At 39.3% G+C, this 24,692-nt stretch overlaps 1 protein-coding gene across 7 annotated transcripts in view; it reads right to left on the bottom strand.

The window, feature by feature from the left end:
• Window positions 1-24,692, bottom strand: part of MEF2C (myocyte enhancer factor 2C) — a 150,192-nt gene that overhangs the window by 30,143 nt on the left and 95,357 nt on the right. For 6 of the 7 annotated variants that reach the window (XM_082620991.1, XM_082620987.1, XM_082620988.1 and 3 more), the window contains exons 4-6: window positions 13,400-13,543; window positions 3,540-3,726; window positions 1,014-1,061 (exon numbers count right to left, since the gene is read on the bottom strand). In XM_082620991.1, coding sequence (XP_082477117.1) covers window positions 1,014-1,061; window positions 3,540-3,726; window positions 13,400-13,543 — 379 coding nt within the window. Of the gene's footprint in view, window positions 1-1,013; window positions 1,062-3,539; window positions 3,727-13,202; window positions 13,341-13,399; window positions 13,544-24,692 lie in introns of all 7 variants that reach the window. The other variant, XM_082620993.1, reaches the window with a different exon arrangement.

Genomic DNA, 24,692 nt, shown 5'->3' with positions numbered 1-24,692 from the left:
GGCATGAACCCGTGTCCCCTGCATCGGCAGGCAGACCCTCAACCACTGCGCCACCAGGGAAGCCCTATATGCCAATTTTTTAATCTTCTTTCTTATAATTAGCAGGCTATTATAGTTGAACCCGGCAAAATATTTTAATTAGGCTGTCCATAGATATTTCAATAAACTTCAATTTTTTTGACATTTCAAACATAACCTTATGTTATCATGCCTGCCTCCTACTATTTTAAATGTAGAGCATGTTCCAGCTGCAGGAATTACCATGGTTACTTGTTGTGCCAATAGTGAATTGCAGTTAGCATCAGAAAGTATTGTCCTGTCTTACAGCTGCATTGAAAATGACATCAATATCTCAATAATCACAATTATATGAATTAATATGGAACCCTGGAGAAGTGTGACTATGAGACAATTGGCCATAATGGAAGAAGTTCTCAAGTGCTGAACTATATTTAAGGGGCTTTTTCGAGCGGTACACTGTGTTCATATTCTCTAAGAACTCATTTTAATGCCAAATGTGGTTTTATTTTATTGACAGTATTGTTGAAGGGTTATAACCTCACTCCTTTCTTTTCTTTATGTATTCTCCTTTTGAAGTGTACAGGAGTTTGGTACTTTGTGTAGAAAGTGATTCACATTTAATGTGAAATGATTAACAAAGAACACGATCGGCAAGTTTTTTTTTTTTTTTTTTTTGGCAAGGCTTGTTAAAGGTACTTTTGTGGCTATAGATGGTACCTAGGATTAAATTGATTTGATCAGAACCCCCAATTCTGATTATGTTGACTAGTTGAAGTTTTATTAAGGAAAGGTCTAGTTACTAAATAGTCTTCTGAGTTACTATCCAACCACTCCTGCTTCATAAAAGTGCTTTAGAAATTCTTGGGGCTATTTTCCCATGCCTCTCACTGATCTCTCAACTTGACTTTGTTCAAAAGACTCTCTTCTGCAAATCACCAAGTAAAGGAACCCTAAACAATGAAACGTACTCTAGTACTGAAGTCTCCACTCACCTGCACTGGTGCCTGCACCGGATGTGAGGTCTCCACCCATCAGACCACCTATGGATGAAAGAGGAAGATCAAAAGGAGAAAGGCTAAAGGCCCACAGAGCAACACACTTTACCTTTAGCAACCTTCGTATTCTGTCCTCACCCAAGAGTCCTAAATTTGTCAAGTATTACCTAGGTCAGATGGCTGATATCCGTTTCACTGTGACATGCTGTGCTCAAATATTAAAAATACATTCAATCACAGACTGACATTTTGCAGAATCTTTCTTTCTAAGAAAGATTACATTTAAAAAGCTAGCCTTTAGGACTTCCTGGTGGCGCGGAGGTTAAGAATCTGCCTGCCAATGCAGGGGACACGGGTTCGAGCCCTGGTCCAGGAAGATCCCACATGCCGTGGAGCAACTAAGCCTGTGTGCCACAACTACTGAGCCTGTGCTCTGGAGCCCACGAGCCACAACTACTGAGCCCACGTATCACAACTACTGAAACCTGTGCACCTAGAGCCCGTGCTCCGCAGCAAGAGAAGCCACCACAATGAGAAGCCCATGCACCGCAATGAAGAGTAGCTCCCGCTCCTCGCAACTAGAGAAAGCCCACATGCAGCAACGAAGACCCACACAACCAAAAATAAATTTAAAAAAATAAATGAATAAGTTAAAAAAAAATCTAGTCTTTGAATGGTCTCTAAATTTTTATATTTCCAAGTCTAGTTTTCCCTAAGGTGATATTTTCTAGAAAGTGAAGGAAAAGAGTAAGGTTTACTCTATGCTCAAATAACCATATATTTGATGTTTAATTCTTTGTAAGTGTATTTTATACAATTAATTCTGTGCAATGCTAATTGTCTAGAACTTTGGTCATTTCATGAATCTTCTAACAGTGAATGATCTCATTTACTATCTGGATTTTACTTACTAACGCAATAAAACAGGTTTTACTGACTACAAATTTAGAAACATATGTCTATTCACTGTTAGCTTAAGAAAGTAGGTTAAAATTTGGCAGTGTTTATTTATGAGAGTTGGGATGTTTCAAAAAGATATTGAATATAATAATTATTTTTATTTTTTAAGGAACAAAATTTAGCCAAAAGAACAGAATATCAGCTAGATTATTCTCTAATTGCTATAATTATTATTTGGTTCTGGGTTTAGAATTAGAAGAAACTGTTCATTACATTTTAGGAAAATGTTTATTATTTTCAATCAAATAAATATTTTGGAAATAAACGATGAGATTTTTAAAAACAAATGAGCATGAGTTCCTCAAATAGAAGATTCAATAGCATTTGAGTATGATCTGAAAGGAATACATATGGTTATTGAAAATGCTTATGAAAAATTTCAGCATATTCAGAAGTAGAAAGAATAGCATAAGTTGTTTATACACATCTCTCAGATTCAAGATTTATCAAGTTTTTTTTAATGTGGCTGATTTTGATTGTATTTTCCACATGAAGTTTCTGTACTAAAAAAGTAACACATGTTTAATTCTAATTAGAAGGCAGATAGTCAAGTATTCTAAAGGAAAAATTCTGTGAATAAATCGCTTTTAATAAAAAGTGTGTCTAAAACATTAAAACTTTCCTATTAAGTGCTTTTAAAGAAATAAAATGTAAATATATAATGATTTGCTGTATGTGATTTAGAAATACAATGACTTTTTGGTGCTTATTTTAGAAGTATGAAGGAATTGTTTAGTTATATTCAACTCACATTTATTTAGTTCTTACGGTGAGTCTGACAAATCAAGAGGACATTCTTCCCTTCAAGGTTCTGTAAGTTCAGTGGGGAAATGGACACATACTCAATACAGTACATCATATTGTGTATCGTTTGATCTGAGTACTAAAAATGGTCGAACTTTTCCTGAGTGATGATTTTTCTCTGGGACACTGTGAATTGTATAACGGTAAGCATCTCCTAGAAGTGTAGACACACATTTGTGGCAGGTGTATACGTCCTTGTGATGTGCTCTTAACTACTGACTTAGTTTTGTTTTTAATTCACTGTTCTTATAAATTATGCTATCCTATCACATTTCTTTCTCTACCTTAAATCCTTTTGTGCTATAAGTTACTGTATAAATAAATAAATATTGACCAAAATAATAAATAACTGAGATAAATGCTATCAGAGGACACAGGGGAAGGTTTCACAGAAGAGGTGATATCTGGCTAGGAGGAAGAGGGAAAAGGGCATTTTAGGCAGGAGAAGAGGAGAAGCAAAAGCATGGAGACAGGATATTTGATGTTCTGTTTGAGAAAGTGGTTAAAATATAGCCAGATGAGGAGATTGGTGACAGATAGGCTCAATGGATAAACTGCAGATTATGAAACATTTTGAAAGATATTCTGAGTTAGGTTTTATCATGTGGAAGACCTAGCTGGGGATGGTTATTAAGCAATGAAGGGACATAAGACATGGAAAACTGGAAAACGCGACATCTTGTAGGTAAAATAGCCTTTTTTTGCCAAGGGTGGCTCCTTCCAATGGTTTGTTACCATTGCGTTCTTATGAGAACATACCTGTGTTACCCGCACTCGGAGGTCGATGTGTTACACCAGGAGACATACTATTCCTCTGCAGAGAAGGGTGGGCCAGTGGCAAAAGGTTGGGGTTCCCCAGTGAGCTGACGGGGTTGCTGTATACCAAACTGTTGTGGCTGGACACTGGGATGGAGACTGGCATCTCAAAGTTGGGAGGTGGAACAGCCTGTAGGAGCAGGAAAAAAACCCACGGGTAAACGAAATGAACAGAAACAGAGCCCTCCAAGTACAGAGAGCTTTTCGTTTTCTAAGAAAAATTTCAAATTCCAAACTGCTTGGTGTCTAGAAGACCATTAAGAAGAAGTCTCAAGATGTGCCGGATCCTAAATTGATTTCTTTAATGTGCTTAGAATGCCTCTTTGCAACTATTAGAAAACGTTTCACTTTTGTTTCAAACAAAGCCCCGTTTCATTAAACTCCGTTGTCTTTGAATTCCGTTCTATTAAGTAGTGATTGTTCATCTGTGATATCTGAATCTGGTGCCAGAAATGACTGCAAGATCAAAGGTATATGATTGTGAAGACTTCACAGAGAAAAAGGATTAAAATGCAAACTGGAGCCTTGGGTTTAATTGCTTATTGAAGCATATTTATGCAGAAGTTTAATGATATAAAATCATCTCCAGGCGTGTGAATAGCACATATACTTTAATTATTATTTTTAAAAGTCTGTCTTTTGAAAGTTAACTCTAAAGATAATAGACATTTTAAGATATAGGATTCAACAGAGCATGTATCATTCAATAATTCATATTTTAACCTGATAGTTCAGAATGTACATTACACTTCACATTTTGGGATATACTGACACTGACAAATGGCAAGACCTATATCTTCAATGAGAGAGTTGCAAGCATTTAGTGAACTGAGGTTTTGTGGATGTCTAGTTAGAGTAATTCAAGTCCCAATCATTGATTTTTTGGTATTATTTTGGCAATTTAATCCAAACATGCTTATTTTTCTGCTTGCATTAGCTAGATAATCACAGTTGTAATTCCCTCCCTCTTTTTCTTCGTTTTTAACATTATAAATGAAAATACTGTTTCCATATATTGCCAGAGGACTCATGATGTCAGAGCATACAGCATTCTTAATATAAAATGGATATATGTATGTGTATGTGTGTGAATCTAATATGTATACTAGGGTTTATATAGAACATTCCCTCAGGGAGTCTCTAATAAGCCACTGTACAAATTTAAATACATAAGTGCATACGGCTCAAAGTTTTCTTTTTTTACTATTTTTTTCTGTAATCCTAACATCAAGTTTTGTTTTGTTTTGTTTTTCCTGGTTCATTGGCTGGCCTGCATCATACGTTGTGCTCTGCAATAGTTCTTTGTTTATCCTGGTGACAAGTACAATACTGTCCTCTTTCTATGCTTCTGCTCCCTTTTTCTTTATTTTTTCTATTTGTCTTTTCTTCCCTGATCTGGACATGGCGATACTGACAAGAACAAACGTGTCATAACTCTTTTCTTTTACATGTCTTTGATTCTTCATTTTTTAGAGGGAAATAAAAATGTTCAAGTGTTATGTTAACACACTCATTTTTTTATTAGGCTCTATCTGTTGTAAACAGGGTAACAAAAACAATTTTGGATAAACACCATGATATAATCGAACATGAATGTTTGATAAGACATCAAAGAATGAATATATCCAATTCCCAGAGTCTTTAAACAACAAAAAATATTAGTGTATGCTGTAAAATAAATGTCTATACAGTCAATAAAATATTGCATTCTTTTATTAAAAGGCCAAATAAGAATTACTCTAGGGCTTCCCTGGTGGCGCAGTGGTTGAGAGTCCACCTGCTGATGCAGGGGACACGGGTTCGTGCCCAGTCCGGGAAGATCCCACATGCCGCAGAGCAGCTGGGCCCGTGAGCCACGGCCGCTGAGCCTGCGTGTCCGGAGGCTGTGCTCCGCAACGGGAGAGGCCACAACAGTGAGAGGCCCGCGTACCGCAAAAAAAAAAAAAAAAAAAAGAATTACTCTAGCACACCTAAGAAAACGAAGTAGCCTTCTAGGTTTTCACCATTTGCCCCTCCACCCTCTTCACTGCTCTGGGCCCAGGAGGCTGATGCTCCAGACTGTATCCACCAGATTCCCCTGGCCCTCTGGCTTTGGCTGGGCCAGTGGAGGCACCATCAGAAGTACAGAGAGTAGGAGGAGAGAGGTCAGGGTATTCTTGTACTGTAGCTTCCCTCTTGCTGGGCCACAGGATGGCAGAGGCTGCATTCCCCTAGTGAAGGTCACGCCCCTTTTGGGCCCTCTCTCCTACAGACATGGATCTTACTGTGCTCCGGTAACTTCTTCCTCCTCTTGCGCCTTCAGACCTAGATGTGGTAATAGCTTCTAGGTTGTAAGCCCTAATGTACTTCACTATTTCTCGAGTTTCCCTGATCTCTACCCATCTGTAAATAATCCCTTTATTAAACTCTCTTCAATTACCCTTTTGAGTTTGCCATCTGTTTCCCACTGGAGCCATAATAGTAACTCTAGATCTAGAATAGTGGTACTCTATACAGGTGGACTATCTCCTTAGGGAGCATTTTGGAAATCTGTGGGTGTCACAAGGATTGGGGGGCATGGCTGGTATTTTCCTGGTGGGCAGGCATGCTGTATATTCTATTACATGTGGGACAGTTCTATACAACAAAGAATTGTCTCTTACCCCATCCAACTTTCAAATGTCCCAATGGACATTCATGTGGGTGAAAAACCTATTTAATAATGATCTGAGTCAGAACTAACTTTGTTCTGCACACACAAGGTATTTTTAATACACCGAAATGCAGATTTTATTATACACTGAAATTCCCAGAAATGCAATTGCTGTGTATAGTGAGGGAATGTTTCACTTTGTTTGGTATGGAACTTTATTAAAAATTATTCAGCACTTTGGAAAATCATGTCATCCATGACAATGCTGCTCTTGGGACTTTTGTTGTAAATACAGCACACTGCTTTCTCTTAACTCACTCTATTAAAAAATTTTCCTCACCACTTCACTGAAAATGCTCATGTCATAGTCGTGAATAACCTTCAAGTTGCTAAATCCAATGGTAACTTCTCAGTCCTCGACTGGGACACAGATGGTCACTCCTTGATAAATTTCCTCCCTTTCCATGGCCCTGAACTTTGCCTTCTATCTTTTTGTTTTCTTTTTTTTTTGCGGTACGCGGGCCTCTCACTGTTGCGGCCTCTCCCGTTGCGGAGCACAGGCTCCGGACGCGCAGGCTCAGCGGCCATGGCTCACGGGCCCAGCCGCTCCGCGGCATGTGGGATCCTCCTGGACCGGGGCACGACCCCGTGTCCCCTGCATCGGCAGGCAGACTCTCAACCACTGCGCCACCAGGGAAGCCCTCCCTATCTTGATAGCTGCTCCTTCTCAGCCTTCGCTGCTGGTTCTTCCTCTTTTCCCTACTCTCTGAATGTAAGAGTACCACAGCCCTTTTTCTATCTCTAGCTCAGATCTCTCTCCTGACTCCAGCCTTGCATATCCAGCTATACCCTCAACATTTCTACTTAAATGTCTGATAGACATCTCAAAACCAGCTCCAATGTAACTCTCCCTACCTCCAGCTGATGACAGCTCAATGCTTTTGTTTGCACACAATAAAATCCTTGGAGTCATCCCAGAATCTTCTCTTTCTCCCACTCCCCACATCCAGTCTACCAGGAAATCCTACTGGCTTAACTTCCATATAGTCTCCAACCACCTCTCACCTTCTAATGGCTGGTTCTAGCACCATCATCTCTTGCCTTAATCACTGCAGGCACTTCCTAATAGTTACCCACTTCTATCCTTGCCCTCCCATCTATTTTCAACCTTTCAAACAGATAGATCCCTTAAAAGCATAAATCAGATGATGGCACTTCTCTATTCTAAACCCTGTGAGAGCTCCCATCTTAGCTGGAGTAAAGCCCAACTTCTTCCAATGTTCCACAAGGCCCTATAAGTTCCAGTTTTTGCCAGGCTCCATTACTGATTTCCTATCATCCTCTTCCTCCCTGCCTCATTCCTGTCTCATTTCTCTGGCTAACTCCATCACTTCCTTCAAGTTTCTGCTCAAAATCTGGTCTTTTCTATAAAGAACAGACTTGTGGTTGCTGGGGATGGGGTGGGGGGTGGGGGGTGGGGGCTGGGGAGTGTGGAGGGAGGGGTGGGAGGGAAGGATTGGGATTAGCAGATGCAAACTATTACATATAGGATGTTTAAACAACGTGGTCCTACTGTATAACATAGGGGACTATACTCAATATCCTGTGATAAACCATAATGGAAAAGAATATGAAAAAGAATATATGTATAACTGAATCACTTTGCTATACAGCAGAAATTAATACAACATTGTAAATCAACTATACTTGAATAAATTTTAAAAACATCTACTCTTCACAAGGAAGCCCACCCTGACTACTCTACTTAATCCTGCCCCTGCTTCCCCATCTCCTGATCTCTTTCCCTCTCTCTTCTTTCCCTATTTTTACAAGATCAATTAAGGTGTTGGTCAAATAACCTTCCCTTCCATCAAGGTACTAAAGGTCTTTTGCTATGAAGTAATACATACCCTAGTCTACTTCTTATTATATTAATTGAATATTTTTATTCAAAGGAGAATGTTTAGGAAGATACTATATTAACATAAAAAAGTACACGCTTACAACTTACTGTATATTATTTTCTGAGCAGACACTATACTATAATTTACATACATGATATGACTCAACCATTTCAACATCCCTTCCCTATAGATATATAATCCTTCCTTTTTAAATTGGTGAGATTAAGTAAGTGGCCCAAGGTCATCTAACTAGTGACTGAGCCTATTGGTTTTGCTACTAAATCACTGTGCAACACAGTATATGTTTTTGGATACAAATAAAATATTTCAGTCAGAAATTATACTGTGAAGTGAGTATGGGCTGCATATTAGTAGCTTATTATTTATGAACCACAAACATAATGAATTAATTGGATTCTCACGGAACGTAGCTGAACGTCCATGTTGGGGTGCATGCTTATGCCCACTGATGCCAGGGTGTGACAGAGGGCTTGGGGAAAAATACACCCTAAAGACTCCTATCATTCATATTTACTCAGATTTGGTATTTTAAAGCTTTCTTTTGGTTACAAAGGTTTTAATCCGTATTCACTATTACTACTTATAAATGTTTACCTGGGAACCTAAGGATCTGCTGTAAAACTACTTCTCCCCTGAATATTCTACAGAATATCGATTGTGTCTCAGTAGAGAGCAAAGCCAATACCTCCCTCCTCCCCCATGCTTATGTCCACATCCAAAATAAAGAGGATGATTAATAATCATTTAATAAATTCTGAACCACTCTACTAACCAATTTAGTGAAAGTCTCTCTACTCCTCTCTTCTTCTGACCATCATCCCCAAGAGTTATTCAGTTTCCAGAATTCTGGACTGTAAACAATTTGATGAGAGTTATTATAAAACTCTCTTGTGATTGGCTAAACAGAAGTCAGATATAATTCTGATATCAGAGCATACTTCAAAAATTCACAATTCATAAAATATGGTAACATCTGTTGCATTCTATCTTTTGCTTTGTTTCCTTATCTGTATCAGGAACTGGCTAAATAATTTTGAAATCAAATTATAAGCTTAAATAAGACCATAGTAGGTGTTTCAGGGAATGAGAAAGAACATCAGCCTTTGTATCAGAAATCTCAGCTGCAGTCCAGGTGGTGTAATAAAAAGCAACTTAACCAGGCAAGTCATTTAATCTCCCTCGAACTTATGTGGGACCTGAAGTGGCTGCATCCATAAAAGAGACCAACCAGCTCTAGATGCTTTAGGAAATGCCAAGGCTATAATAATGTACCCATGCCTATTAGAAATTGGCATTTTTCTTTTTCTTCTTGACTTTTCAAAATTAAGGAACTTAAAAGCACCTAAATTTTTAAAATGTTTGTCTAAAAAGTGAAAGCCAAAAAGTCATTAAAATCTCCAAAGTTGCAAAGATTTCAGGGCCGGGCTTCAAATTTTAGAACCCTCAAGATAGGAAGGAAGAAGGGATTTGGGGTGATTAAAATGCTATAGGTAGGACTGGCTGTATAATTTGCAGGGCTCAGGGCAAAATGAAAATGTGGGGCGCTTGTTAAAAAATTACTAAGAATTTCAAGATGGTGATAGCACAGCATTTAACCAAGTGTGGCCCTAGGAGAGCAGGGCCCTGCGTAACTGCACAGGTCACACGCCCATGACACTGGCACTGGCTTTTTCATAGAGGCATGAGAGCTAAACAGTTTCTAGTTTCTATCCCTGAACAAATTGATCATGGTTACCAAGGTGAGTCATTGTGGTCAGAAAGGTATCAACTCTTATCCAAACCCCATGATTTTCCCAAACTTACCACAAGGAAAAGTCCAATAAAATATTTTTAATAAAATATTTTTACTTAATAGGCCCTCTTTCATTCAATGTGAATGACTGAACTGAATCCTTTATTTGGGCCACTACTGACACCCTTAACTTTTTTCTTTTTTTTTGCGGTACGCGGGCCTCTCACTGTTGTGGCCTCTCCCGTTGCGGAGCACAGGCTCCAGACGCACAGGCTCAGTGGCCATGGCTCATGGGCCCAGCCGCTCCGCGGCATGTGGGATCCTCCCGGACCAGGGCACGAACCCGTGTCCCCTGCACCAGCAGGCGGACTCTCAACCACTGCGCTACCAGGGAAGCCCAACACCCTTAACTTTTGATCAACTATTACCAGGCTGCTGAGAACTAGCAGAGAAAAGAAGCACACAACGCTGATGACTAGTGACTGCCGTGTGCTGGTATCCAAATCCCCTCCAGGCTGCCCCACGACTCTGGCCTGTGCTCACTCCCCCCTCCATCCCCAGTTCCTCACAATATCTACACCCACGTCACTCTCTCCCAAGCCCCTGCTCCCCCATCTCAATAGCTATAGAAGCTGAGTTCAGTATAAAAACAGAGGTCATTAGGTGGTCACCCCCTCAATTTCCCTCTCCCACCTACCACCCTGACTACATCTGCAAATCCTTCCCGTTCCCACCCAGCCCCCTTCCCTTCCTTGAGAAGCTTTGCCATTTTATCCCCATTGCACCTACACGTCCCATCTTTTCCTTCCTTCAAGCGTTCCTCCTCTACATATAAATCATCTCAAGTGCTTTTCCTTTTAACTCCCTCCTTGATCCTAGTTACAGTATTATTTATCTCTCTTCACAGCCCATTATTTGAAGAAAATGCATCCGTACTGTCTATTTCCACTTCCTCCCTTCCTCCTGGTCTCTCTCAACCAGTCCTGCATTCGCCCCTCCTTCCCTCAGCCCATTTCCTAATTCCTGGTTCCTCAAATGGAGCTGTTTTTTCTCACTGTGAAGCCCAGCATGAACCATGGCAAACCCCACATGAGGAAATGCTGGTCAACATGATTCCAAATCATCCATGAATTATTTCATGTAATTGAGGAATAAGGGCATAAATTAGATTACACTGACAGGTGACTGCAATGTTAAATTTTTCTATTTTAAAAGGAAAACTCTTCAACCGGGGTCTTTGAAATAGAAAAACAGTCTTGTAATGTTTTTAAAGAGGTAGAGACACTCTCTCCATACAAAGGGCAGAGTGTCCTTGCCCTGCTGTAAATGTTTTAGCAGCTGTGGAAACTTTCAACAAAATTTACTTCCAGCAACTGAAAGCGATGTGCGAAAACTGGGCTTTTCATCGTGGAGACTGAAGCACTTACTGAAGAAACGAAGACTTGGAGGCACAGCCTGGAGCTGGGTGGCTCCTTCTCACAGCTCTGCCTGTAAACTCTAATGTGGTTTTCCATCCCCTGCTGCACAGCACTGCACCTCTTAAGAAATCATGTATCCTGATTTTGAACTCTTTACACGACAGGATGAAATATGGTGAGGGAATCCGGGTATGCATTACACCTCTTTCCCCCTAGAGCATGGGTGAAAATGATCCAATGTGCAAACACGGGAGTTCTCCCAGAACTTTGGGGGTTAAAGCTCCACACACACATGGAGAGTGATTACCAGTCTTACATACACCACCCTTTTCCTCACTGTGCTGGGGATTCCTCCTGAGACACCTAACGTGCTCCACCTTAACATCTTACATTCACAAATCTGCCCAGCAGCTCTAAACTAGTGTATTATATCGTGGGAGAAACTCAGGCCATCAGAACTAAAAATTGGCCCAAAGGAGCTGTTTCTTTCCTCCTTCTGGGCAAGATAGAATCCCAATAGACTTCATTTAAGAATTCTGGGTGTAACAAGTATGCACTGCTGCATCTGATAGGAAATGTTTCATTTGACCAAGTGCCCACTGTGGAAATGCTGTATGTAGTACTCGGTTTTAGGAAAGCCTTTAAGAATTCACAGCAGTTAGCTGTCCTTCATGATACAGTGTATTAATAATTCTGATTCAATAAAAGATTGCCTGTTGACATTATTTCATTTAACAAATGAAGCAGACATATATTTATGAGGACATGAAGTTTAATATGCATACATTTTATAAATAAGTTTTTAAGTATTCAATTTAATCCAGTACAGGTTGATTGTGCATCTACTATGTGTAAAGCATTAATTTATCTTGTGAGTGCCGTTGTGGATTTGGCCTGGAGCTTTTGTCCCCAGATATCTGCATTGAGGCCTGTTTGCAGTCTCTCTCAGTCCTCAGGTTTAGGCTGTTTCCCTAACTTACAACAAATGTACTTTTTTTTGAGAAAGGGATTAATTATCTACTGAGGAGCTTGTATACAATGACAGTTGGGACACTAACAGAAAGTTACTCAGAAAGCACGTGAACCTTGAGTTGTGTCACTTTATGTCACAAAATGAACATCACTTGACTGATGACAGAATAGAACAAAAGGTATGTACTTTCCCCCTCTACATATGGGCAAACAAAATAATACATGCAGAGTTATTTCTCTTAAATATCTGGCAAGGCATACGATTGATTGTTAGGAATTTTTTGACTTGGTTAAGACAAAATTTAGCCAAATGTTAAAGCATGGAAAATGTTGGTATAGGCAAAGCGAATATTCTGACAAAGCTTTAAAATCACCCCATCACACAAACATGTTGAAATCTTACCATTAGGTTGTCATGCAGTCTGTTTCTCTGCAGCGAGCATTAGCTTTAACCCTTCAGTGCTGCTGCTGAATTTCATGTTTAGGGAGAGGGCTGAAGCTTCATTCAGGAATAAGCTTGTACTTGGGTGATGAGCGTCAGTTTACACGAGAGAACTGCAGTTTCACCCGTGTATCTTTACAGTCAATCCTCGCTCAGAAGGAGACTTTAGTGTTTGACGAGTGCCTGGTGATTTGTGCGGACTGTGTGTTTAAGAGATTATGTAAATTCAGTGTGTGTCGCACAGATCTTTCTCTTCCTCCTGTGAACTTGCTACCTCTGAATGAACTTCTTGATGGCACATCTTTTAGATGACATAGTTTCAGCAACCCTTAGGGTTTGCTTTCTAAGTGACTGCCCTTGGGATGAGATGGCTATTTTCTGGGTTTGACTTTGCAGTGTTTCTTAGAGAAAGCCCTCACTGAAAGGGTTAAGGTATGTTACTGCAGCAGTTATCAGCAGACCAGCCATCTACCTTTGGTACTTACAGGAATTTTATGGCTCTTGATCATATTATCAAATTCTTCATTAATTTTTTTGTATTTTTCTTCAGTGCGTGGGGTGAGTGCATAAGAGGAGTCGGGATCGGGGCTTTCACAGCCTTTGTTTTCTTTCTTGTTCAAGGCCTGCCAGGTTCAGAGAAATATCAAGAGTAAAAAAAATGAAGGGTGTTTTGAGTACTTACACACAATCTTTGCCTGCTGATCATTAGATCAATATCTTCGTTAATTTTCCTGTACTTGTCCTCAGACTCAGGGCTGTGACCTACTGAATCGTCTGCATCAGGATCTGGGCTGTCACAGCCATTAAGGCCCTTCTTTCTCAACGTCTGAAATACATAATTTGGAAAGTTCAAACCTAGACAAAGGCTGTAAAACACATGCAGGGGTGTCACAGACGTTCAAGCTTGCCAGTATTTTAGGTTATTACATTTGCTATATTACATTAGGGTAAAGAAAAACCGTAGAAAGACACCATGAGTCATTTCAACAGTGCACTCATTACTACTTAAAAAAAAAGTAAAAGGGAAATATTCCTTCTGCAACCAAATTCGATGAACAAAGATGGTATGAGGATTGAAGTTTCATGATCCGGAATTCATATGTGCTCCAAACATCTAGTGACAGACGATCACAGAATACAAATTAGGGGGCAAATTGCAACACTATTTGCCCACAGAAAAATTAGAAGTTAGGACATTACACAATGATTTCAGAAAATGTGATCAGGACAAAAGCAGAAATGGTGGCAACAGATCCTTAGTTTGAGTTTAACATAATGGTTGGCACTAGAAGTGTCCTGCCAACCCTTTGGATGTGCACTTGACAGCAAAAGGTGGTAGGAGAACCCAGCCAACATTCTCATGAAGTACCCATTAAGAATGTTCAGACCCTGTGATCATAAGGTGAAGCGCCTTTGTTTAGTCTGGTTAGAGTTCTATATGTGTGAAAACCTGTATTGAAATTGATAATACTGAGAAGTTGTCTGCCTAAACAGAGACTGGAAAGAAAAGGCAACAGAGCTGAGCTTAGGGCTTCATTATCATGACCTGAGTAAGGAAGCCAAAGAACACTGCACAGAGGTAACCAAGTCAGTAACTACTGAAGTAGCATAAGTTCCTCCTGGCTGCAGCTGAGGAGGGTCACCCTGAGACTGCCTCCTGACACATGAAAGTGAAAAGTCAGTGCCTCTTCTCGAACCTCCTGTCTCCTGAATGCATGTCTTGGTCTAGTTTCAGCTGTCACAGAAGGATAAATACTCATGTAACACTGTAACAGGAAAAGTATGAGTCAGGAGTTTTACTTTCTTTTTTTCTTCTTTTTAAATTGATGGTTGTCAACTTAGTTGGACATGATCCTATTTTACAGAGATAGTTATGTTTTTAGAAATTATAAAACTTCTGATTAATCAATCACACAGCTTGCCATGTTAACTTTTAGTAGACTAGCAACATTTCTGAATTTTCCTGGTACTACCCAATCGTTTATAAAGAGCTGTGTACCTAAGTGTCTCTTACCAATGGAAAGTTCAGCAGAGCTCATCTTTATTAAAGACGGAATTCACATACAAATAAAGCAAAAGCTGCGACATCAAGCTAAGGAACTCAAAGCTGAGATAACACTCCATTTTTAATTCATGCAATTGGGGAAAACAAAACAACATGAGTTAAAAAGGGGGAGTCGGTCTTAAAAATTTAAACTCCTTGGCTCTTACTGATGTGTAACAAATGTAACATTTTAAAAATTAGTTTCTGAGGCACTAAAGATTTTCAGTTAAAATCAAACTGAGACCATTTTGAATATGTCTATGATACACTGTGGCTCTGTAAATATTTATTAATGTTATATGATACAATATAACAAACATATGGTTACAGCTTATTATGTGGTACAATGTTTGAATATTAAAATGAATATTTTGACACACGGTGATAAAATATACATTTACAATCTTGGGGAATTTATAACTGGTGGGGCCACCTGGCTCCCTATCATGGATCTACAGCTATCATTTTTCACCCAGAATAAGTACTCCTAGAGGGTTCCTACAATAATACTATAGAGGATGTCACAATACGTTAGAATAACAATTTTATTTGCTAACTTAATTTCCTATATCTTAAACTCTTTTGTTAGCATTATCTCAATCACAAAAGCATTCTTCCGGGTGATGACTATTTGTATTATGATGTGGTTCTGCTTTGATCTCCACATATCCTTGAGCTTTTAAGAATAATTTCTGAGAGTGTCTTGCATCATACTCCACAAATTTCTCATAAAAATTCACTTATGCAGAAAAAAATATGTAAGATCAAGAACATATTATCTGATATTTTTTCAGAATTTATCTACTGATATTTCTCTAGGGCATGTTAAGAATATTCTTATATAAACCCCTCATTTAAGGTCTTATCTGGTATAACATTAATTTACAGTCTTATCTAGACAGTAGATTTTTCAATGTGCACCCGAATCTTTTATCCAGTAAATCTTCTTGTGAAAACTATAGTTGTTTTGATGTGCAGATTTTTGACAACAGAACGCAAGGGTTAGGAGAGGTCTATCAACTGTCATTACAATCCATCTGGCACATACATGTGTGCTAAATATTCTTACAAAGCTTTCAGGGGTAGATATTGTGTTTGGTTTATAAAAATTCAAACATCAATTATACTTTATTGAAAGAGCTCCACAAATATTAACTCATTATCTCTCACAAATCTTCCATGAAGATTTCAGGAAACCTTATGCCAGGTCTCAGGCCAGCATGGCCCAGCACAATGGCCCAAGGCTCCCGCCTCCTGCCAGGCCACTGTGCGGTCACTTTGCCCCTGCCTAGGCTTTCCCACACTTGTGAAGTGAAGAGTGAGAGATGTGGAATAGACCTCTCCCACTCATATGTAACTACAGCAGTGGACTGAACACTGAAATAAATTAGGTAGAATTAAAAAAAAATTAGGGTGTGGGAAAATTGTAAGCATAAAAATATGGCTAAAATGTTGATAGTTCTTAGATGTCAAGTTTTAGACCAAGTGGGAATGCTTGTTGTTCAATAAAACATTTCTCAGTTTATAGGTTAAAAAATGAATTAGATCAATAGCTCCTTTATACCTAAAGATTTATATAAACTATTAAGTAAACAAAGCAAGTGGCATGAAGTCACAAAGGAAATCGCAGTGATGGGAATAAGAGGGGAACAGTGGCTCATTTTCTCCCAGTAAATTCTTCTTATATCTGACTACATCACCCTACAATGAATATCACCACTATTTAAGTAATGAAATATCTCTACCATTTAAAGGCACTTACAGTCTTATTTCAAGTTATATTATGTTATTTAAAAGAGGAGCATTTTGAGAAATACAAACACAAAACCCAAGAGCATATTAAGCTCTAAATTCCCATAATCACATAACCAGAACATTGAAAAAACTGTTCAAAAATATTACTCTCAGCTGAGAGCTTGTAGAACACATTTCTGCTAAGTACAAATTATTACAGTGGAATTATAAAGCTCTGAAAACGGAAGTAATGGCACAAACTTTACCATAGTTTGAATGTGGAACCGTTAGACTAATCTTATCTTTATTATATTAAAAATCTACAGCTGTTTAATTATGACAAAAGAATTAGTATTAGATTCGGCCAAGTCTGTCTTTATCACAGTAATAAATAGCTAATATTAACTAAAGGGATTACTAAATGGATAAATAAGCATTATTCCCTACGGCCTTTTTCTAGTAAAATCACAATCTCTGTCACTGGCCTTTGAAAGAGTCTCTGATCTTTTATAAATGTTACTGGTCAGGTAATGTAGGCACTTAAATCATTATTCTTTCACAGGGGCTAGAAGTCCTGGATGTATATATTTTAAGTGTCTCTCAGCTGACTATGTTTTGAGAGATTTATTCTGTATGTCAAGATAAGGCAAGAGATCTACTGAAACCACCAGCTTCCCTTGCTTCATATCTAAAGAAACTCTTCCCTCAGAGAACTCTGTAAATCTGGAGTCAGCCTTCCATGTGAGAGTGACACTTGTGGGGTAGATCATTGACTGCAGAGGCTTCTGGGATGTTTTCACAAGGCAGCGACTGTCATGCAGTGAGCTGAGAACAGCCTTTTCTGAGAGAAGTAATTAGATTGACAGAAGGTGACATACTCCAAACAATAAATGGGAAAAGGAGTGCAGACAGGTAATCCAAAAACCACGTGGAATCTCCCCTCCCAGACATGTGGACATATGGACACTGCATTATTACATTTGTTCATTGGGAAAACTTGAAATACATATAAACTGACAATGATAGGTGACAGGTGCCTCAAAAATTCTAATGAAATAGATGTAGGGAACAGATTCTATTTCATTACTGAAAGGAATATAAATGAAAAAGAATGCCACATGGAGCTCTCATATCTTGTCTTAGACATTATGTTATCAACTAGAAAATCCCTTCTGTATACAATGGTTAAAACTGGCTTCCCCTTCCTAATTTATTTCTTGTTAGTAGAAAAGAAATACCTAATTATTGGCCTTTTTCAGTGTATGAAGACTATAATATTTTACATTGATGCTATTTAAGTAAAATTTAGCTTCTTTCAGAGACCCACCATCACAGATTAAATGCTTCCAATCATTCAATTTCTTTCCATGTCTGCAGTCTTAGTTCTCAAGAATATATTATTTCCATCATCTTTCTTTTTCTGTGCCTCCCCATTTCACAGCAGAAATTTCAAGTCCCCTTGTGAAAAAACCCAAAATACTCTTACTAATTTTTGTTAAAATTCAAATAATCACCCTTTCTTGCACAGCTAGCATTACCCTTCAAAGGGCTGATGTATCAAGAACACATGCAGGAATTGTTATTATAAGTTGAGTGAATTTCCTGTTCACACAAAAGCCAAGAAAAAAAAAGACATCAACTTAGGAAAAATGGCATCCTTTCTCTGATATTAAATCATTTTTGTGCTTGTCTATCACAGCTTTATGAAGATAAGTGTCTGCTCTTCACAAGCTGAATAATCTTTAGAAAGCAGTGAATCCACACAGGCACAGGAGGTGCAGTTGAAATGGAGACTACCCTTCACTGAACTTCCTAAGTGCATTTCACAAATACCCTCCCACCCTGGTACTGATACTCACAACACTGCTGCTTCCAGGCCCTTCAGTATCTGTGGAGTGGCTGCCACCCTAAGGACTGTGCTCAATGACTTACTTCATTTAAAACACGTTCAGCAAATAATTACTGAGAACCTACTATATACCAGACACTGTTTTGTGCACCTGTAGAGAAGCAGGCAATACAAATTCAAACTAAAAGCTCTGACCTGACCTATAATATTGTATGTGTTTTGGTGATTTCTAGCACAGATTACTTAGGCTGGGGGAAGATCAGGTGCCAAGAAATTCCTCCACAAGTTTTCATAATCAAAACTGTAAGCATTGTCTATACTCTTTCCTTGTTCCATCATTCTTCTTTGTTCTTAATATAGAAATGAAAAGGCACATTAAAATACTGTGAATTTAGTAAATCAGTAGGTAGACTTTAATTAGACAAGCAAATCGTAGCTAGTATAGAGTATGCAAAAATTAAATATTGTCCTAAATTATCCATTTGTGGTGAAAATTTTCATAAGAAATCAAAAACATAAACCTTAACAACACTACATTTCTCTAGGTTATTAATGCTCATTCTAACCAGATATTAACTCCTACTCGGGTAAGGCTGGGGAGAGCTGGAGAGTTTCACTGTTTTGTTTTTGTTCCTCTCCTCAAAAGACAATCTTCATATTGGACTTGAAATTTTTTTCACTGAATAATTTTTCATCTTTAAATACTGGAAATAAAAGACTGATTGAAGATTTGAAGACTTTTAATGTATAGACCTAAAGAAATATCCAGCCACTCCCCCTAATGGCCACAAATTCTTTCATGTAAGTATTTAGAGGGTGATAGTTGCTAGAATTACTGATACTCTAATACTGGATGAGACCACCAAGGACCATCTGGCTCTTCCCCATGCCTTCCAGAGGGAGGATAATGCTGCACAAGCGCTGGCTTTTCATATCTCATGCCCTTGCTCAAGCCAGGCTCTCCTACTGGAATGACCCCACCAGTATCTGTTCCCTGTATGCAGACAGTCCTCCTCCAAGGGAGAGCTGACACATCCTCTCCTCTCTGTAGACTTCTCTGATCACCAGGACTGAGTTAATTTCTCCCTAATTCATGCACTCATTTATTGTATACATTTTTCTATTAGAGCTTTTATCACAAATTATTGTTTATGTGTTTGTCTCCATTGCTAAATCGCTAGGTAATTAAAGCAACTTCCTTTATTCATTTTTTTTTTTTTTTTTTTTTTTTTGTGGTACTCGGGCCTCTCACTGTTGTGGCCTCTCCCATTGCGGAGCACAGGCTCCGGACACTCAGGTTCAGCGGCCATGGGTCACGGGCCCAGCTGCTCCGCGGCATGTGGGATCTTCCCAGACTGGGGCACGAACCTGTGTCCCCTGCATCAGCAGGCGGACTCTCAACCACTGCGCCACCAGGGAAGCCCCCTTTATTCACTTTTGAAGTTGCAATATAGAACAGAGCCTGACACACTGTAGGTGCTCAGTAAATGCTTGCTGAATGAACAGAACACACATTCCACTTCAGTGATACTGCACGCAGAGGTTTTGCGACTGGACAGAGGCTATTTGCCTGGCTGAAGGTGAAAATGGTAGTGGGATCTAGACCTCCTGACACATATTACTAAGTGCTACTATGCCAGGTGTTGTCTGTGGTCCTCTGGATGTTAAGAATGCTTTTTCTGAATATATGATCAAGATAATTTGTTTACTTGTTTTTCTTCCCATGAGTGAGCTCCTGGAGGTTAGGCATTGTTTACTAGTCATCTTGTATCACGAGGACTTAGCACAGGGCCTGCCATGAGGCAGAAGCTTAATAATGTTTGCAGTATTAATTCCAGACTGAATGGATGGATGAACAGAACAGGAAGAAATGCTAGAGGGAGAAAGTATAGTCTCAGTGTAGGAGTTTTGCAACTGTAATTTTCTTTTTTCACATTTTATATTATTATTTCACACTGTTAAAAGTCAGTTATTACTTTAGTGTTTTTAAGTAACTGTTACAAAGTGACTATTTTCTGAAATGTACCGTTTTAAACTTAGAAAGCAATGCAGCAGAGGCATAATATGTACTAGGAATGAAACTGATCATAACTTATCAGGAGATTTATATCATTAAATACTTAAAATCTGGTGTATTGGTCTACATATGGAATGTCAGAAAAACTGAGCATTCATGAAATCTTTAAGGGAGAAAAGCCATTAGTCTATCATCTCAGTGATGAAATGGGTAGCCGGAAAAAGGGGTACAGAATTCAGCACAGGAGAAAAAAGGGAGTGGTATTTTAGGCAGCATGTATAAGGTTAGAAAAGGAAAAGCAGAAAGCTTAAAGAAAGGAATACAGGGAAACTTTTGGGAATGTGAGTCAGATACTATAAATTTGAAATGAGTATGTTTCAAAATTCTTGGGCAAAGTTCATTTTTTTTCCCCATTCCTGGATACTGGTTGTCTGCTCCACTGTTCTTTCTGGCTTTGACATTGGTCTTATTCTGGGCCAATATTAGCCTGGAGGATTCATGGAAAATCAGGGTGATGCTAGGGCCAAGCAGATGATTCAGGCTTCCCCAGGATAGGTCAGTGGTTTCGCGTTTTTATTAAGGTTTCTTCCACCACACCTCTTTTGGAACCTGGACAGGCATGCATCAAGGAGGCTGGCCTAGAACAGGACTGAGAAGGGGAAGTTTGGCACGAAATGTCTCCTGACATTGTGAATCCAGGAGACATCTGAAGTGAACTATGAAACAGGGAACGTTTTAATATACAATGACTGAAATGCATGCTCAAATATGCAGGTAATCCTGATAATCTCTATAAAGCAGGCTAAGAAAATAAAGGCTGGAATACAAAACAAAAATCTGAGATATAAAGGATCAAACTGTAGATGAGTTTGAAAAATGGATGATGTTAGTGATTTCTTAAATAAGGAAGGAAAAGATAAGGCAGAATTATAAATTAAACAAAGGTTGAGAAAGAGAGGAGAGAAGCAAATGAACAAAGATCAGGAAGCAGGATTTTTGAAAGTACAAAATATGAATGCAATTCATCTACTAACCTTTTTGGACTATGGCATTTTACTTGCAAATAGGATACAGGGATAAAAAAGCAGATCTTGGGGCACTGATTCTTTAAAAATAACATGTTGAAGCATAATTTATAAACCACTAATGACTTATTTTAACAAAAGAAGATGTATATGTTATCTTGAGTAATGACAGTCAGGTCAAATCATTATTTTTGTTTCCCTGTAGCTCTTATCTAGTTGTAAATGCGTTTTTATTCAAGTTGGGCCAGTGAGTGATTAGTCATTTGAAAAGGGAGTAGCCTTCACTGCCTTATTTATCAGTCAGCTCAGGATTATACTTAGTCATCCTCTACTTCCTCATTTCTGTAGGATTCCCATGATCTCTGCTACATCGTTGATTTTCCCATTTATATTTTTGATTCCATCCTCTCCTTTCACCCATTCCCCTCCCAACATTCCTTTCCTAGGAAGCATCACAACTTAGTTGCTGGAGCTGGAGACCCAGAAATCACCTGAGACTCCACCATCTCTTGACTCAACCATCATTGTTTTTCTACTTGGTCTCCCATCCTTAGTCTGTCTGTCCCCTGACCCCCACTTTCCAGTTAATCATTCTTCCTTCTTTTGGCAAGGTCTTATTAAAATGCAAATCTAACTGTATCACTGTTCTCCTTATAAACCATGGTGGCTTCCAATAGCCTCACCCACTAGTTTTCACAGCAGGCCCTCCGCCTGCCTTGCAGACACGATTTCCCCTCTTCTCCCCCAGCACTCCAGGTTTTGCCAAGGGGGAACTTCTCACCAGTTCCCAAGTTAGGGAGCCCCTTTAATAACACTGCTTCGATATGTATCATTTATTCTTGTCTGGAATATCCTTCTTTACTCCTCTCTGCGACACAAACCACAGTCATCCTAGGACATCTATTACCTGAGGCATCACTTACTCGGCGAAGCTTCTTCCTAACTCTCCTAGGCACTTAGAGACTCCCTTCTCTGTACCCCTAGAATCCTTACCTTTTTGTGTTTTAAATAATATGTGGTGCTTTATATTGTTATTTATCTTTTAACATGTCTGCTTCACCACTTGACAGTGAGTTCTGTTAGGGTTGGATATTTCTGGCTCCTGAAAGAGGGTCTGATTAATATATGTGGGCTCAATATATGTTCTCAGTAACTGTTCATCAGATGAATGAATAAGCAAACAAATTTGACAGTCATACTTTCTAACGGTGACAGACTAACTGAAGTGAGTTGGGTGGTCTCCTCAGGTGACAGTGTTTTTTATTTTAATAAGATCGGTAAGTCAAAATTCAAGGAGCATGAGTTCTGGTAGGTTAAAGCAACCTCTGTAATTACTTCATGACTGTGGCACAGGATATCTCTGTGGAGAACAGAGGGAACAGTGGAGGTAACATAGAATATTGTATACGGGACACAAAGGGTCGGGATCCTTTGTGTTTAGAATTGCTGAATCCTGGGAACCACGGGCTGATCCTTTCCATGCTCTCAAGTCTTCTGTGGCTATTGGTGCTCTAAGTTACCACCAGGAGGACATACACACAGTGAGAACCAAAAATACTGCAAGAGGTGTTTCTGTGCATTCCCTTCTCTGTTTCTAGGTTTTCCCTCAGAAACAAGGGCACTACCTTTGATGTAAGTTTAAGAATCTTTGTTAGTTGGGATCCATAGTTTATCACTAGCTTATCAGAAAAGAAGAGCGCTCTGTGTACACTCATAAAAGGCAACACAAAATAAAATAACACAAAATAAAACGATTTGAGGTTGACAACTGACTGACTCAAGTCCTGACAATTTTGACTACACCTGAGAATGGTACCTGAGATAGCCAAATCTCACTTCTGAGACAGCCAGCTGCTCCCAGATGAAGGTTAAGTTGCTTCCTTTCCTAATACCTCTCGCCCACCCTGAGCCTCTGCCAGGCTGAAGAGAGATAAAGAGCTCCAGTGGGCTTGGCCCTGGCTCACTCTCTCCTGAGCTGGCCCTTGGCCTGACAGGGAAACCCTCTCTTTGTCATTCATTCTTACTGTTGTAGTTGACATGTCTTAGGTCACAGGCCAGCCCAACATGCACCATTAACAGACTTTAGCCTGAGATATCACTGAAAATACTTTACCCAGTTTTTTTTTTTTTTTTCTGTACCTCAATTTATTAAATGATGGGGAGAGAGATTTTCAAGGACCAATTCTGGATTGCGAACACAGATTTTATTTATGGTTTCCTCACCTTCTTCCCCATGATACCTGACATTCAAACTTTTTTCCTAATTGACTTCTCTCTCTCCCCAATAAACTAGCCTGCTCTCCAATGAGTGGCCATAAGCCATTCTCTATTGACACTTCTCAAGAGAAAAGTTTTGATTTTGGTTATTCTGTAGTGATTGGGCAGCAACGATAGGAAAGGGCCTCTTCTACTCCAGCTCCCCAGTCAGTATACCGTGTGAAGAAGAGCCTAAATACCAATTCTGAGGGTTCTGCCTGGATCTGTGATATGCCATCTGGAAGACTAGTATTGACAACTGTGTTAGCACATGCTGCTCAGTACCTATACTGCTCTGATATGTCAAAATGAGGTATCAGGGGCTTCCCTGATGGCGCAGTGGTTGGGAGTCTGCCTGCCAATGCAGGGGACGTGGGTTCATGCCCCGGCCTGGGAAGATCCCACATGCCGCGGAGCGGCTGGGCCTGTGAGCCATGGCCGCTGAGCCTGCGCGTCCGGAGCCTGTGCTCTACAATGGGATAGGCCACAGCAGTGAGAGGCCCACGTACCGCAAAAAAAAAAAAAAAAAAAGAGGTATCAGGACTGCAGAGCATTGTATGAGAACAATATGCGAGTCACAGCTACTGTGGCTGCCTGGGGAGGGAAGAGTCTCACTGTGTTAGAACACACCCCCATGAGAGCAGAAACTTATTTTTTCACCTCTGTATCCACAACAACTTGAATGTGCTCAGCACATGGATAACACCCAGTAAATATTGTTGTTAATAAAAGAATAATGGAATCCAAGGCTGCAGCATCAGAGGTTCTTATTTAAGATGGAACCACAATGGGATCTGAAAACACACACAGGGAGCAGTTGCTAGGTTTGTACTCAGGGCGTAGGCTGCTTTCATCCCTACCAACCACTCTCTCTAATTCCACGTATGAATTTAAATTATAAACGGAAAGAATCATGAACTAGAGAGTTAAAGGAATCAATATGTCTCTCTTTTATGCTTCCTTAGAACTCTGTAATTAATAGTTATTTTATAATGTTGCTCTCTGTAGTCTTGTTTTATTTTATTTTCTAGATTATAAGATTTCTGTAGA

This window comes from Mesoplodon mirus (genome assembly GCF_964341445.2).
Source record: "Mesoplodon mirus genome assembly, chromosome: 5".
Taxonomy (NCBI): domain Eukaryota; kingdom Metazoa; phylum Chordata; class Mammalia; order Artiodactyla; family Ziphiidae; genus Mesoplodon; species Mesoplodon mirus.
The sequence above is the reverse complement of the archived record's forward strand: the minus strand, read 5'-3'. Positions and strand labels throughout refer to the sequence as shown.